The sequence below is a fragment of the Papio anubis genome, chromosome 2 (genome assembly GCF_008728515.1).
Source record: "Papio anubis isolate 15944 chromosome 2, Panubis1.0, whole genome shotgun sequence".
NCBI classification, from domain to species: domain Eukaryota; kingdom Metazoa; phylum Chordata; class Mammalia; order Primates; family Cercopithecidae; genus Papio; species Papio anubis.
The window spans coordinates 85,951,941-85,968,352 of record NC_044977.1 but is presented as its reverse complement, the minus strand read 5'-3'; the positions used below and the strand labels follow the sequence as shown (position 1 = coordinate 85,968,352).

The following is a 16,412-nucleotide window of genomic DNA, read 5'->3' as shown; positions in this document are numbered from 1 at the left end:
TAAAACCCTGGGGACTAGTCAGGATTATTGTGGCTTTGCCTAGACTGGAGTCCCCAAAGAAGGGGGCATCAGTGACCACCACAGGGAGGTAGACAGGCAAACAGATCATCATGGTACAGTGTGTTTCATGCTAAGCTAAGGGAAATAGAAGAGGCTGGGTGATCACTGAGAAGGATCACCAACTCCAACTCCTGGGATGAGAGGAAAGTCCTGAGAAGGAGAATTTTGATAAGCGTTAGCCTGAAGGCCTTGGTGTGGTGATGATGTCCATTTCTGCATAGCTTCACACATAGGCCTTCACCAATTCAATGTGTGTCCTAAGGGCATGTGGTAACTCTCTTGTGTCTCTCAAAAGGACTTTATGAGGTGGTGGAAATGTTCTATATCCTATCTAATATCACTAATGTCACTGGCCACACAGGGGTAGTGAGCACTTGAAGTGTGCCTAGTGAGGCTGAGGAACTGAAATTTAAATGTTATTTAAAAATAAAATAATTAAATAGCCACACATGGTTGGTAGTCACCATGTTGAATAACATAATGCTGTAGGAAGAGACTTTTGAGTCTGATACCCAGTTTCCAAGGGACCAGCCTTAACTCTCAAGGCTTATATTTCGAAAAGGTCTTACTGAACAGAACTTCGTTAGGCTCTATAGTTCTTCTTTATAAAATGGGAACTCTACCCTGAAATCTTGAACCATCAGGCTTTCAATCCCTATCTCCTCTACTAGAATATTTGCCCCTAAGAGGACAGAGTCATTTGTTTTGTCCATTACTCTGTCACCAGCAGCAAGAATAACACATAGTGGGTGCTCAATATGTGTTTGTTGAATGAATGAATCACCTGTTAGATCAAACTCCACCAGATCTGTTGTCTCCCATCACACCAGTGGCAGCTGCCCTGTCTTTTCAGACAGAATAGAGCTATTGCCTCTTTGGGGAGCTGGTCCCCAGCTGCAGTCTGGTAGAGACTTGATGACTCAGCAAGGAACTGGCATAAATGCGGTACAGAGCCATAGTCCCTTTATGTTCTCATTGATCCCTCTCCTCCAAGTCTTCCTAGTACCTGCCCTTTCCACCCCACTACCACCATGTCCTGGACACTGGACATGCCCATCTGTTGGCTATTTCTTCCTGAAGCTTTATGACCATCTCATCCAGTGAGTAGTGTTCTCCAGGCTCCCCATCTCCCAGGAGGCAGAGAATCAAAGGGCTGTACAGTCATCCCTTTTCCTGTGAGCCTTGACCAGTTCATCTTTTTCAGCCCTCTGTGGGACCCGTTTTCTACCTGGTTATTGGCTGAGGCCACCAGTAACTGATCTGTTCTTCCTGTTCTGGCCAGTTCTTGGCTTTATTTAAAATGATATGGCTGGCTGACAGTACCTACCCATGTACTCTTACCTACATAAAGAAAACTGTGTCTATACATCACAGACAGGTCACTGTCTAATCAAACACAGGACATCAATTAGGTTCATGCACGATTATAAGAAGCCCCAGTCCCTTCCCCAACATCAGACTGTCACCTTTCTATAGCCATACACAGGGCAGTTTATTCCTGTAGAAGGCTTGGTAATTACAAAGGGCAGTGATTGTCTTATCTTCGCACCATGATTTGGCTGCCATAGGAAGGTGAAAGCTGGTTCGTAGCTACAGCCACGATGAGGGAGCTGGACAGCTAAGTAAAGAGCTCTCCTTAAGTTTGGACTCATCCATGCTGTTTGCCAGTATCAAGTTTAGGTTCTGTGCACAGCATTACTTTTTGTTTCTTCCCTTGGATGCCTTCCTCACCAGGCTCAGGTTTAGCAATGGGGAGAGTGTGATTGATATTAGGGTTCTCTTCCTTGGCTAGCTCAACAGGACTGCCCCAATAAAGATGATCATAGAGTACCATAATTTACAATTTTCATAGTAATTGTCTTGCTACTTCCTCATTTTTATGGTGCGTAATCTCTCAAGAGACATGGCATCTGGTTGAATAAAGGAGCTCTTTTTAGAGAAATGCATAGGCAGCTTCTCAGAAGACATTTTAAAGCCAAATTTGACTGCAGCTTGACTCACATTAGAAGCCAGCATGTATTTTTGACCAGATATTTTAGATCTAAAGTTAACTGGAAGGTATGTGTTTCAACTTTAAATTATGGGCCAAGTACTAAATATTTTTTTGAGGAAGGAATTGGGCAGAACTTAGGGATAAACCAATATCTTCCACCTCTTGATTTTCCTTCTTTCCACATCTTTCTGGACTTTTTGCTTTCAAATAGGGAAGACAAATGCCATGTTTCAGTAAGATAGGCAGTATCTGTTCAGGTGGAGATAGTTTTTTTGTTTGTTTGTTTGTTTTTGTTTTTTTGTTTTTTCGAGAAGGAGTCTTACTCTGTCACCCAGGCTGGAGTGCAGTGGCACAATCTTGGCTCACTGCAACCTCTGCTGCCCAAGTTCAAGCAATTCTCCTGCCTCAGCCTGCCAAGCAGCTGGGATTACAGGCGCCTGCCAGCACACCTGGCTAATTTTTGTGGTTTTAGTAGAGATGTGACTTCACCATCTTGGCCAGGCTAGTCTTGAACTCCTCACCTCGTGATCCACCCACCTCAGCCTCCCAGAGTGCTGGGATTACAGGTGTAATCCCAGCTGGAGATGGTTTGAATGTCGTTGGCAGTGCCACTGATGTTTTATGGAAAACACTGTGCTTTAAAGACAAGGGAAGCAATGGATGAAGATGCCTTTTCTTGAAGTGGAGAGAAAAGGAGAACATGGAGCAGAAATAAAATGACAGGGCAAAAAGATATTCAGATTTTTATTGTGCTATTTGTTGTAGTCCTTAATAGTTCCATTACACAGTCTCAAACCTCACTGCCACACAGAATTACGTTGGGAACATGCGGCTTGACCTTCAGTCTTGTATTAGTCTCTGTTCTCTTGGCCCTACTGTTTATTTTCACAAGCTAAAAGAGAACAGGAAGTCATAGGTTGTCTTAAATGAAATGAATTTTCCTCCAGTGTTAGTTTGTAATGCCTGTGGGAGAGAAACCGTGGGATATAGCAGTGTTGCACAATGATTCAAATTCACTCAAATTTGAGCGTTTGAATCTGTAGCAGAGATTTTGACATTATTTTCAGTTTCACATAGGGATTTGTGTACATGCTGAGGACCTTGTCCTCTGAAAGCTGAGGAAGACTGGCTGGCAATCACTGATGCTGACGATGAAGCTGAGAAAGCCCTTCTGGAGCAGGCGGAGTGGCAGTCTCCTCTGCCCCCGAACTGCAGCATTCCTCTTGTCTCGGGTTTCACACCCCATCCTACCTGAGCGGGATTCCAGAAGGCATACTGGCACTTCGCGAAATGATGTGGCTCGTGGGGGTGCTTCTTGCTTAAGTGATAATTCCTTGGATCTCACAGATTTAAGATGAGCCAACTGTTATTCCTCTGAGTTTAGAAGTTACCTGACTATTTTCAAAATATCTGTGTGGACCAACAATGACATACTAAAAAGGTGATACATCCTAGGGGAGACAGTGCCACCTGGGGCAGGGTTTTCTCAAGTTCATTTTTTAAAACATTTTCCTGTGAGATTTTTGGAGGAGGAAGGACTCCATAGTTAAATCATCTTGGTAAATGCTACCACTGGGGTCTCTGTCATAGACATTCAAGATGCACTTGAGCAGGTTAAAGGCCCTTAGCTGTTCCTTACATCATGTAGAAACCAGTTTTGCTTTGATTCACTGAACGCTTGTTAGCATCCTGTAGAACTCCTCACAAAACACACTATGGAAATGCTTTTGCAAGGAAGAGAACGATGGCTTGAGAATTGGGAGAGCCCATGTTAGTCCTAACAGGACATCTCAGGAAAATCTGAAGATTTTGGCCCAAATGTCGGATTTGGGCAAAATGACACCCTGCTCCCCTGCCACAGACTCATTCAGCCCTAACTCTGAGTCAAAGTATGATGTTCATTGTTACCTGCAGGGCAGCTATGCCTGGAACTGCCTTGAGGTACTGTCTTCATCTCTGCCCAATGCGTATCTCATATCCTGAGCACAAAGGGCGCAGAACTTACCGTTCCTGCTGCCACCCAGGCTCCTTGCCTCTGGCGGGGACATCTCCTACACATGGCCAAACCAACCTTCCTTCAATTCCTTGAACAGGACATGTCTTCTCAGCCTCAGGGCCTTTGCACACATTGTTCTCTCTGCCTGGGATGTTCTTCTCTACCTTGTCACCTGCTTTTGTTTAACCCCTGCTTTTGTTTAACAAATCCTACCCATATATAGTGGGTTCAATAGTGTCCTCTCAAAATTCATGTCCACCAGGAGCCTGAGAATGTGACCTTACTTGGCTATAGGGCCTTTGCAGATGTAAGTAGGTAAGTTGAGATGAGGTTCTTATACTGGTTTAGGGTGACCCTAAATCTAATAGGATGGATGCCCTTACATAAGAAAGAGAGGATACACAGACACAGAGGGAAGGCAGCCATGGGAAGATGGAGGCAGAGGTTGGAGTGACACAGCTCTAAATTGACAAACACCAGGCATTACCGGGAGCTACCAGAAGCTAGGAAGAGGCTAGCAAAGAGTGTCCCTTAGAACTTTTAGATGGAGCTTGGCTCTGCTGACACCTTGAGTTTGAACTTCTAGCCTCCAAAACTATGAGAGAATACCTTTCTATTCTGCCACTTACTTTGTAGTTCATTTGGTCCTCCATACCCGTGGATTCTGCATCTATGGATTCAATCAACCGTGAATGGAAAATATTCAAGAAAAAAATTACAACAATAAAAAATAATACAAATAAAAGCAATACAGTATAACAACTGTTGATGTGTGTTAGGTGTTGTAAGAAATCTAGAGATGATTTAAAGTATATGGGAAGATGCACATAGGTTATATGCAAATATTATACCACTTTGTATCAGGGACATGAGCATCCACAGACCGAGGGTGGGGGTTCTGGAGCAAATGCCCCATGGCCACCAAGGGACAAAGGTAATTTGTTACAGCAGCCCAAGCACAGCAGTGCATCATCATTCTCACGCTCAGCTTGAAGATGTCTTTGTGACGTTAGGGATTAGGGTCGCCTTTATCTACTAACATGCATCAGGTATTTCTCCTCTATGACATCTCCAATACCTGCGACTTCTCATCCAGTGTCTGCTTCCTTACTAGCTATGAGGCTTCCTGAGGGCAGGCAGGAGCCAAGTCCCTCTTTCTCCATCACTGCTGTATGTCCACTGACTGGCAGAGGGCTTGCCAGTTGGATGAAAATTGTGATTAGTAGACAAGATGCTCTGAGGTTGTCCCGTCCGATCCACTTTCATACTGGAATTGTATTCTTTGTTGGTTTTCCCAGCAGACTAATTTCATGTCAGCTTTTCAAAAAGCACCGAGTGGCTGAGCGTGGTGGCTTGCGCCTGTAATTTTAGCACTTTGAGAGGCTGAGGTGAGCCCAAAAGTTTGAGATCAGCCTGGGCAACATGGTGAAACCCCATCTCTACTAAAAATTTAAAAAAATTAAAAATAGCCAAGTGTGGTGATGGGTGCCTGTAATCGCAGCTACTCAGGAGGCTAAGGCAGGAGAGTCACTTGAACTGGTGAGGCTGAGGATGCAGTGAGCCAAGATCACACCACTGCCCTCCAGCCAACAGAGTGAAACTCCATCCTGGGGGCAGGGGGAAGCACCAAGCTTCAGCGTGCCTGGAATGAGAAACAAGCCCATATGCAAGGAAATGGTTTCGGCCTAAGTGTTGGGGCAGTCAAAGATAATAAAATACTTTCTGCTCCCCGTGGAGCACACAGTGATAGGGCTGTAATCTGGGGAAGGATGCCAGAGCCGGAAAATGTTGGTGGACGATCAGAGTATCGGCAGGGATGACCGTGGTCTCAGGTCACTCTCCGCAGTTCAGTTCAAGAAACGTCCACTGAACACCTCCCATGGGTCAACACATTTAAAAAACAAAAAATAAAAATTTCTCTTTATATCACATTCAAACCAGTTATTTGTGGAATTATAAATTGGAGCATTGCCTAGCCTCACCAGGCATATAACTTCACTGTTTATCAAGACTGTGCCATCCTAATGGTACCTGGCTTTATACAAAGCAGTGTGTCAGATTTTTTTTTTAATTAATTGCATTCATGTCCCTTAGTGTACAACATCATGTTAGTTGCATTTTATCTTTATTACCTAATGACCTCCAATTTGGCAGTAGCTTCTTACACTTCTGTTTTCTGATTTCTTATGGGGAGTGTTTTTAAATTAGACACATGTGCAATGGGAAATGTAGGTACAAGAAGGACAGAACCCAATATCTCTTTGGATTACAGACTACTGTCTCAAGGTTATCTGTGTGATAATTTGGGGATGTTATCTTCAGCAGATGCCTATTATTAGCCCAGTGTGGTCCTTTAGAAAGCTGGCCATTGTTAATCGGAAAAAAGAATCTTAATGCCACCAGCTGAGTCAGGATTCTCTCCTGTGAAAATGATATCTCTGTTTTTATTTTCCTATCTCCAAAGTCTCTGTTGCAAATCCTCCATCCCTGAGCAGAACTGGTGGTTGAAAACAGTGATTTTCTGTCTTATTTTTAAGCAGCCAATGCCTTTCTTTTCAAATGATATTTTATTCTTAAAAGCTAAGTGGGATATATCCTGACTAGGCTGCAAACCACAAGACTAAGGATGTTGGATCTGATTTTACACATGGGGAAAACTCCCCAGGCTTCAGGAGCTGAAATTCAAACTTTATTATGCAGCATAATGAGAGCCATTTTATTTCATTTCATTGTGGAAAGCCAGGCCAAAATTTCTGATTTTAAAAACAGGAGTGAGGATGCAACAGACCTGTGTATATCCTTAGTTGGAAACATTGTATCTATGCTTTCAACCCCCCTGCTATAGACATTACATCACCTGGTCCAGGGATGGGGCCAGACTCTGCCCAGAGATCTATGGATGATCCCCCCAGGTCCAACAACTTTCTGGACAGTAAGAAATGACCTTCGCTACCTTGATCCCTAGCCAAGGGAAGGAGCTGGAGTCGCATACTCTCTGGATGGACAGCACAGTCCTAAAAACATCTCCACTCTCTGCAGGCCTTTGGAGCAGCTGAGCTAGCGCTGTGTTTGCTATAGGGTTATGATCCGAAAGCTCCTGCCTGGATTTGGCGATGGAGCATGTGATGAGCCCCGGAGTTGGTCTTTGCATGTGATTTTTCACCCTGTCCATTCAATCAGCAAAGTAGAGCAGCCTTGAAATGCTATGAATAAATATTTGAAGTTTCTGGGTTTCTCATAACCCCATTTTTCTTCTAGGGATTAAATGGGAACCAGATGAGAATGGAGTCATTGCCTTTGACTGCAGGAACCGAAAATGGTAGGCAGTGGTCAGACCTCTTCGTTATTTCTCAAAGAGATACCTTGAAGAGAAGTCAGGATTCATTTTTACTTAATTTTTCCCTTGACCTAGGTACATCCAGGCAGCAACTTCTCCGAAAGACGTGGTCATTTTAGTTGACGTCAGTGGCAGCATGAAAGGACTCCGCCTGACTATCGCGAAGCAAACAGTCTCATCCATTTTGGATACACTTGGGGATGATGACTTCTTCAACATAATTGCTGTGAGTGCAGCTGTTTTGTGCCTTCTTTGCACTTGGGTTCATTTGATCTTTTGGCAGTGACTGGTTAACATTGCTCTGACTGTTAGATCCAGAGCACCTAGATGCCAGAATGTGAGACCTGTTTAGTCTCATGAAAGTTCACAGAGTCATGGACAGTGGAAGGGCTTTTGGAAATGCAGTTGAACACGTTGCCTGTCTTAACCTACCACATAGCCACACCATCTGAGAGAATGGCACACCAGATGTATTCCTGGGGAGCTGACATTTTCAGATTCTTGGAAAATAGACTTAGCAAGATTTTCACCAAACCACTAGAATTTCTCACATGGAAATTAACTTCCAGCTAGGTTAGCCTGATATTGATGATGATAATAATTAATAATAATAACAATGGCAATGAAGCAACTAAAATATGGAGAGTGGTTTATGGCTCATAGAACACTTTATTTCAACTTCTGGAAAAAAAGGCAGCATTTATTAAATGCCTGCTTTTAATAAATGCCTTACTCTTCGTATTTTTATTATCTTGGTTTTTCACAGCAACTCTAGGAGGCAGGGGGTGGTTTGGGCACATTCTCAAATGAAGGTGCTGAGATTAGAAGAGTGTCAGTAACTTGTCGAGGTCACAAAGCTGACAAGTGGCAGATGAGGGAACCAAGCCTGAGACAGGGCAGTCGTGTAGCCTGGAAATGACCACTTATTCAGGTCTCTATCTTGTCAATGAAAAGAGTCAAACTCTGCAAAATATTTGAAGAGATTTATTCTGAGCCAAATATGAGTGACCATGGCCTGTTGACACAGCCCTCAGGAGGTCCTAACATGCGCCCAAGGTGGTTGGGCACCTGTTCAGCTTGGTTCACCAGTGCAGCTTGGTTTTCTACATTTTAGGGAGACATGAGCCTTCAGTCGAACATTGGTTTGGTCCAGAAAGGCAGGACAACTCAAAGCAGGGGCTTCCAGCTTATAGGCAGATTTTAAAATTTTCTGGTTGACAATTGGTTGAGTTTCTGTAAAGAGCTGAGGTGAATAGAAAGGAATGTCTGGGTTAAGATAAAGGTTAGTGGATGCCCAAGTTCTTATTTGCAGAGGAAGCCGTCATGTCCTAGGCTTCGGAGAGAATAGGTTGTAAAATGTTTCTTATTGGACTTAAAGTCCGTATTGATGTTCATGCCAGAGAGGTGTAAGGAGGCATGTTCGCCCCCTGTTTCCCATCACGGCCTGAAACAGTCTCTCAGATTAAATTTTAAAAGAGCCCCTGTCTCCTATGTAGAGGAGGAAGTCCATTCACATGGGTGGGTGGTGGTCTTAGAATTTTATTTTTAGTTTACATTCTCCAGTTCTTTTTCTTCTTCCCACTGATTATTTGGTATGATTTTCATCATGCCCCTTACGTTCCTCCTGCTCTCTTTCCAAAGGCTCATCACAGTGAGCCTGATTTCTGAGTCCTTGAGCACTTAGCCAAGTGCGTGTGTGTGGCGGACACTTGTTCTTTTGCATGAAAATAACACACATCGCATCTATTTGGGAGGTGGAGTAGTTGCTATGGGCAGTGGAGGCAGCATGGTGACGGGGGCGGAGCCAGGGTTTTGGAGTTGGGCTGTTTTGAATCGCATTCACACACATATGCTGTGTGTCTTGGGGCTAATTACTTTAGTCTGGACATCAGCCCTCTCAACTGTGAAGTGGGTGTACTCACCTTGCCCACAGGGTTGCTGCTGGGATCATCTGAGTTGATGCACCAGAGTCAAGCTGGTGCACAGGGCTCCTCAGCCAGTGGTGGGATACAAAAGAAGAGGGTGCTCTGAGAATGCTTACTGTGGTCTGCATGGCTCCCCTAAACCCCTGAGGAGAGTATATTGTCAATGGAGGCTTATGACTGGGCTGCCTTCTGCATGGGCATGACACCCACTTGTGTTCTCCAGGCAGAGGGCCTGGGCCTCTAAGTGACATGAAGATGGCCGAGGGGATTGCCTGAACTAGTAACCTGTCTATACAGGCCTCTTCTGATCAGACTCTCAGAACAAAAGTTTCTGATTTTAAGAAATCCTAAAGACGAAAGGGAAAAGAAAGAGAACACTAAATACCTTGGGAGCAGGGGTTAGTCCTGTTCATTCATGCGTGTATCCCCAGCACCTAGGCAGTACTTGGCAAATAGCAGGAGTTTAAATATTTGTTGAATGAATAATCACCACAACTGCCTCCCATAGAGTGCTCACTGTGTACAAGTCAGTTGCTAAGTGTCCTGTGTGGATTATCTCATTGAACCCTCACCCCAGCCCTGTGCCATGTAGCATGGAGACAGAGGCATGAAGCCGCATTGAGTTACACAGCCAGAAAAGGTGGCATGGTAAAGACTCAGACATGGTCCGGCTTCACCTTGCACTGTTTTCTGAGCAGAAGTGAAGAGGATGTAGTTGATCCACTCAGCCATCTTATCATGAAATTATGTGGCCTTGAGGCATAGTTCTTTGGAAGACAACTTTCAGATAGTTAGAACTTTGGGTTTGCTGCCAAGTTACTATAGTTGCCAGCCTAGTGGTGAGAATGCAAATGTGGCTTGATCCCCACACATCCTGAAGCATTTACAGATAAGAAGCAGCTAATTTGAGACTATCTTTCTTATTAATCTTTAATTACTCATTACAGAAGAATCAGAAATTCACATAATAAGAAGAGCTAACTAATTACATCCTGCATTCTTTATCAGTCAGGATTTATTGTTCTGTTAACAAAACCAATCGATTGAAATAATCTATGTAAGTTCATTAAGATATACAAACAGTGTCAACTCAATAAAGAAGAGAGGGTGATTAAGATAATTAAAAGTAGACATGCCAGTTATTATAGAACAGTTAAGAAAAAAAATTTTTGCCCCAAATTGTCCCTTTATATAAAGAAACCCATTAAAGATCCCATTAACCCTCACTGTACATCTGTTTGTTAATTTTCAACATAAATAATCAGCTTCAACACTATTTACATAATTATTTCAACAACTAGAAAGGCACTCTGAACTTCTTTATTTGAAGCCTTTATAGTAAAATCATGCACTTTGTTCCTCTAATGGATAAGAGAATGTATCAGATATGTTAGTGAGTTTATATTAGAAGGCCAAGGTCATAAAAGAACCATTAATTAACAGTAATATTTATAGATTCGTTGCTTTTTAATGCAGGCAACATATGTAATAATTTTAAACAATTCAGTAATGTTCTCATTTCTCTTTCATTTGGCACATATCCTAAATGTTTCTGTGTATATGAGCACACTGTCTTTTCACAAAAATAGATTCATATTTTAAAGAATATTTAGCAACGCTTATTTCAATCAAATGTATTTGAATAACAGAGCATTCCATCACATTTTTTACTCAGAAGTGCTACAGTGAGGGCAGCGCATGCAATGCACTGAATGGAATGCATATATTTTTGCAAGGTCGGGTGTGCTTCTATTGAATAAAACCTAGAAGTGAAATTCCTGCACCAAAGGGTATGCATACAGGCACCTACCAGAATGTCTACCAAGCAGGGCATAATGTTTACACACTTACCAACAGTTCGAGGCTTCTAATTAATAGGAGATTCATAGCTGGCAAATTTTCATTTGCATTCCCTTGAATTGTCTCTCCCAATCCTAAGTGTGTTCTGCGAATTTTGCCTTGTTGAATTCTTTTTCTTTTTCTTCCTCCATCACCTCCTCCTGTTTCTGCCCTGACATAATTGCTGTAGTAGTATGGTGGAGGTTTTCCCTCAGTCTGTTTAAAATGGTCACTTGTCTCCTGTGTAAAGGGCGACCTGACTGCAGGTTCTTAAAGTGCAGGGGGATGAGGTATTTGAAACGCCATCCAGAATGCCCTGCAAATCTGTGTGAGTGTATTGTTATCGTCGGCTGGATTCCATTTACGAAAGAGGACATTATCATTTCACCCTCCATTACATCGTCAGCCTTCCTTTGCTTGCCAGGTAGACGTTTGTGGAGATAGCTCAGTGTTTTAGAGGAAAAGTAAAGAATACAATATTTTCAGTGCTGGAAGCCCTCGTGTACTGTAGGTTTTTGTTTGTGCAAATCTAATTCATCATTGCCACTTGATTTTTCAGTGCCATAACGGAGGACGGAGGAAAGAGATTTAAATAGTGGGAAAGACTTCCCTTTGGCCACTTAAGTTCGTCTTTTGGTTTTGCATGTTTTATTAAGTTCATTGTGAACTGCATGTTTAATATTATACTGAAAAGTTTCTGATCTTGATCTATCCAGAGTATAAACGTAAAAAGATAATGTTAAAACTTGTTTTAGCTTTCATGGGCAAGGTATTGCAAGATCTATCTAAAATGGACAAACTAACTGATTGAATTATGAAAGAATAGTTGAAATATGAGAGTAATTTTGTGCAGTTGAAGTTAAAATTTTAAGGTCAAACCTCTGGTGCGTGAAGAGAGATGTCTCTGACAAGAGAAAGGGCATATTTTTCTGATTCACTTTGAAGTCTAACTTCAAGCCATGCATTAAATTAGCAATATTATCATAAAAATGAGGGTGCTAATTCTGTCCGATGTTGAAATTTGAAAAATGACTTTACAGAAGCTCAAGCCATGCCTTAAATGAGCACAGTATTAACTGGGCAGATTTTGTTAAATCAATTTAAATGCCTCCTGTAGCCCATATTTGTGCAGACTTGAATTAAGAAGAGCATCATTTGTTAGTTCAAGCAAGAACTTTCTGATGCCCTGGTTTTAATTTGCAGATTTTCTTTAGAACGGTTTCTCCAATGCTTTGTCTGCTGTGGATTTGCTTTTTAAAGTAATCGATTCCGTATTAAAAGTATGAGGATAGTATTTTCTTTCAGTGCTCATTTGTTCTGTACTACTAATTGTGTCCAGTTGTGTTTCAAATTACATAAGATGCTTTTGTAATGCAAAAGATCCCTAGGATGGCTTGTGTTGGTGAAAATGTTGTGTTTTCATCTGCTTTATTACATAATCCCTACACGTTTTCATTCAAAGGTTATTTAATCAAAAGTGCACCAGTAAAACTATAAAAATATTTAATGGAGTCCCAGCAATTCTGCATCAGTTTCTTGCATTACATGAGCATGGCAGCATTTAATTCTATGGGTTTTTTTTTTTGGCCAAACTTTGGATTTTTAAAAACATAGCCACTTACTTCCTTTACTTTTTGTTTATTTACCTGTTTTTTGAAAGGGATAGAGATTCTCATCTTATTTTTTGTTTCTGTGCCAATTTTTTTTTTTTTTTTTTTTTTTTTTCTGGCTTTGTTCCTAGTCCTTTCCATCAGGCATTCTTACTTTTCTTAGTAAAAGAGTATGTTCATTCCATCTGAACATAAGGTCTCTTTTTCCTTTTGTTTGTGTGTTTTTGAGATGGGGGTCTCATTCAGGTATCACCCAGGCTGGAGTGCAGTGGTGTGATCACAGCTCACTGCAGCCTCCACCTTCCAGGGTCAAGCAATCCTCCTGACTCAGCATCCCAAAGATCTCGGACCACAGGCACATGCCACCACGTCCAAAAGGCAGAATCTCAGCAATTTCGCCTTTTTGTTTCTTTGTTCTATTGATTCATTCAACAAATAGTACTGAGTGCTTTGCATTAAGCATTGGGGCTGACTTCAGACAAGGTGTCTGCTCTCAGAGATTTAGGTTTTCTGTATGTGATCCTTGTGTGGGGGCTACTGGGAAGCAGGTCTCACAACCCAGTGTGGCCAGTGCAGTCTTGGAGAGGGAGTAGTTGGGGGACTGGGTGTCTAGAGCTGGGGTATATGCTGCCTGGGGCTCTGTGGTGGCTTATCAGAAGAAGTAGTGACTGAGTGGACACTTGAAGTTAAGTAGGCTAGCCAGACATAGGCAAACGTGGTGGAACAGAGCAGGGAGAAAAGGAGGAAGGAGTCAGTAACTGAGAAAGTGCCATTTGCGGGTGTAAGACCCCATCCCAGCCCCCAAGAAGGAGCTCTTGGTGTGTCTGGATCACATGGGAGTGCAGGTGAATGTGGAGGTGAGTGGATCTGGTGAGTGATGGTGAAATGAATGAGACTGGATGGAGAGAGGCAAGCCAGATCGAACCAGTCTGGTGGTTCAGCCAGGTGGAGGAATTGGGACAACCCATGGAGGCAGTGGAGAGACACAAAAATGAGTCTCAGCTTCAGGGCAGGGTATTGAGATGCTCCCTAAAGCCACTCCCTGCTTAGGGAGGTTCTTTCCTCATCTTCTCTAGGTGACTGATAACCTTCTGTTAGACCTGAAAGCGAAATTGGTTTCATCTGTCAAGTTCAGTTTCTGACATTAGGTGGATTCCTCATTATTATCCAGAGCCCAAAGTCAGTTGTCCTTGGCTCTTTGGCTTTTGGGCCGTGATTCACCTGAGCCAATGTATGCTGGAATTCTACACTAATTTGGAAGCTCCTATGAACCTTGGTGAGAGAGTCTAGCCCATTTGCATTGCTTTTAAATCCTTTTGCAAAATGTTCTGGCTCTTCATTTAATGAAAGTTGCCTTTCCTATTTTAGATCATCATTAAGATTCTCATTGATCACTTTGCTGTGTCTGTAAAAGGGGAGATGTAGGGAATGCGCACAGACACTGGGCAAAAGGAAAGAAGAGGCATGTAATGTGTCCCTTGCCTTCAGAGTGGAGAGTTTGGAGGTTGAATGGAGACAGAGGGACAGTTTCCTTAGCAAGAGTTGTGGGATGTAGTCTAATACCTGAGGAAGATTGTGGGTTTGTCTCAAGCCTGTTGTTATTTTTGGAGGGACTGTTGCAGCATCACAGATAAGCACTATTTATCATAAAAAGGAAAGCCAAGGCCAGGTGCAGTGGCTCATGCCTGTAATCCTAGTACTTTGGGAGGCTGAGACAGGAGGATTGCTTGAGCCCAGGAGTTCGAGACCAGCCTGGGCAACATAGGGAGACCTTCTCTCTGCAAATAATAATAAAAAAAACTAGCTGGATGTGGTGGCATGTGCCCGTGGTCCGAGCTATTTGGGAGGCTGAGTCAGGAGGATTGCTTGACCCTGGGAGGTGGAGGCTGCAGTGAGCTGTGATCACACCACTGCAGTCCAGCCTGGGTGATACCTGAATGAGACCCCCATCTCAAAAACAAACAAACAAAAACAAAAGGAAAAACAGACCTTATGTTCTGATGGAATGAACATACTCTTTTACTAAGAAAAGTAAGAAAAAAAATGGTTGTCACTTTACAATGATCATCATGAGCAAACTTAGCCAGTGTTTTATGTCCCCAGCACACAGTAGGTGCTTAGGGTAAATTCAGTGAGCAAATAAAGACGTGAAGAGTTCTGTGGCAGATGCCTTCCTACATGGGAATTTGCCAGTAAGCTGGCTGCACCATCTTGGCTCCCTGTCTGCCAAAGACCCCAGTCCCTGGGAGGATTCAGAGGGTGGCTTAGAGTGGGACAATGTGTGGCCAGACATCATGGGCTTGTTTTGGGTATGTAGACAGTGACATGTGCCTGATGACATGGCATCTTATCCCCAACAAATGCAGATCCCTGCTCTCCAGAGAAGGCCAAGGACACATGCCCCTGTTCCAAAGAAGGGGTCACTTTGCATCACTGACATCACCTTCTTCCTTCATAGCAAGCTCCAGCTCTGGGTGCAGGGTGTTATCTGTTGGCCTTTCCCTCTATGTAGCACACATCACACTCACACATATATTCTCTTTCTTTTTTGTGCATTTGTGCCTATGCGCCTAGATGCCTTTCTCATTCTTATGTGCCAGGTTCTGTGTTGACTGTTATTTCATCCTCACAGTGAGCTCATGAGAGAGGTGCAGTTAGAATACCTGTTTCCCCAACACAAAAGCTGGGACCAAGGTCACTCAGCAAGCATGTGGCAGAGTCAGGATTTGAACCCAGGCCTGCCTGCCTCAGTTGCTTTAGCTCTACTGTTCTACCCTTGTGAGAATCAGAAAAGGAAAGCCAACCAGGAAGGAAGCAGGGAGAAGAAGGCCTACAGCGCCCGAGTCCCTGTGTGCTACGTGGCAGCTTCTAAGCTCTTTAAAGGGTGAAAGCCGTGTGTCCATTTCCTCACCATGTGGTTGGTGGGCTGGACTGGACCCATTTCCAGGGCAGCCTGGGCCCACTCCTCTCTCCCTAAGAGACTCTTCCCATTTCCCAGAAATTTGCAAGAAGGACTAACCACTTGGGCAGGAAGGGCAAAGGTTAAGTACTTCTTTAGGGTTCAATCCTGGTAGTGCAGGGGAGTAAAAACAAATTGTAGAAGGAAATTGCATCTAACTGGTGATGATGTACATAGTATCGTTTTCTTCCTTAGACTATTGATATCAGATTATTTCATTAGGGATCAAGGAGAGCTATTTATAAGGCTGTTGTGTCTCAGGGCAAGAGGTGACCAAATCTTGAGTTGTAAATATATATGGCCCTTCCACATCATCATTTCACAAAATAGAAATCTAGAGAACATACATAAAAATGCAGAAGCTGAAGGATTTCCAAATAAAGGACTGCGAGGAGTCTGGAAGCAGTTCCGTGTACAGGGCATCCTTGGGGTCCCCCTTGGGAGGAGCTGTTTGGTAGTGAGAGGAGCATGCACAGCTAGCAGGCCTCCTTGGTACAGCTGCCTGGTGTGCAGTTCCCTTACACACATGGCTGAGCCCGGGTCCCTCTGGTGATACAGACCAGATTGCTCGGCATAGCTTTATCCTGATGCAGTCAAGGGAAATTAGTCAACTGCAAGCTTGGATGATGCCACTAACAAGCTGGCTGGGATTCAGAAGAGTGGATTCCTCCACTGAGGCCATAGCACACACAG

The 16,412-nt window shown here is 43.2% G+C and overlaps 1 protein-coding gene across 5 annotated transcripts in view; it reads left to right on the top strand.

Moving 5' to 3' along the window:
• CACNA2D3 (calcium voltage-gated channel auxiliary subunit alpha2delta 3) overlaps positions 1 to 16,412 on the top strand; it is a 928,576-nt gene that overhangs the window by 430,807 nt on the left and 481,357 nt on the right. For all 5 annotated transcript variants that reach the window (XR_643716.2, XR_643717.2, XM_003894282.2 and 2 more), the window contains 2 exons: positions 7,308 to 7,368; positions 7,462 to 7,612. Coding sequence is in view for 3 of the 5 variants with exons in the window: in XM_003894282.2 (XP_003894331.1) it covers positions 7,308 to 7,368; positions 7,462 to 7,612 (212 nt within the window). In the remaining 2 variants the exon portion in view is untranslated. The remainder of the gene's footprint in view (positions 1 to 7,307; positions 7,369 to 7,461; positions 7,613 to 16,412) is intronic.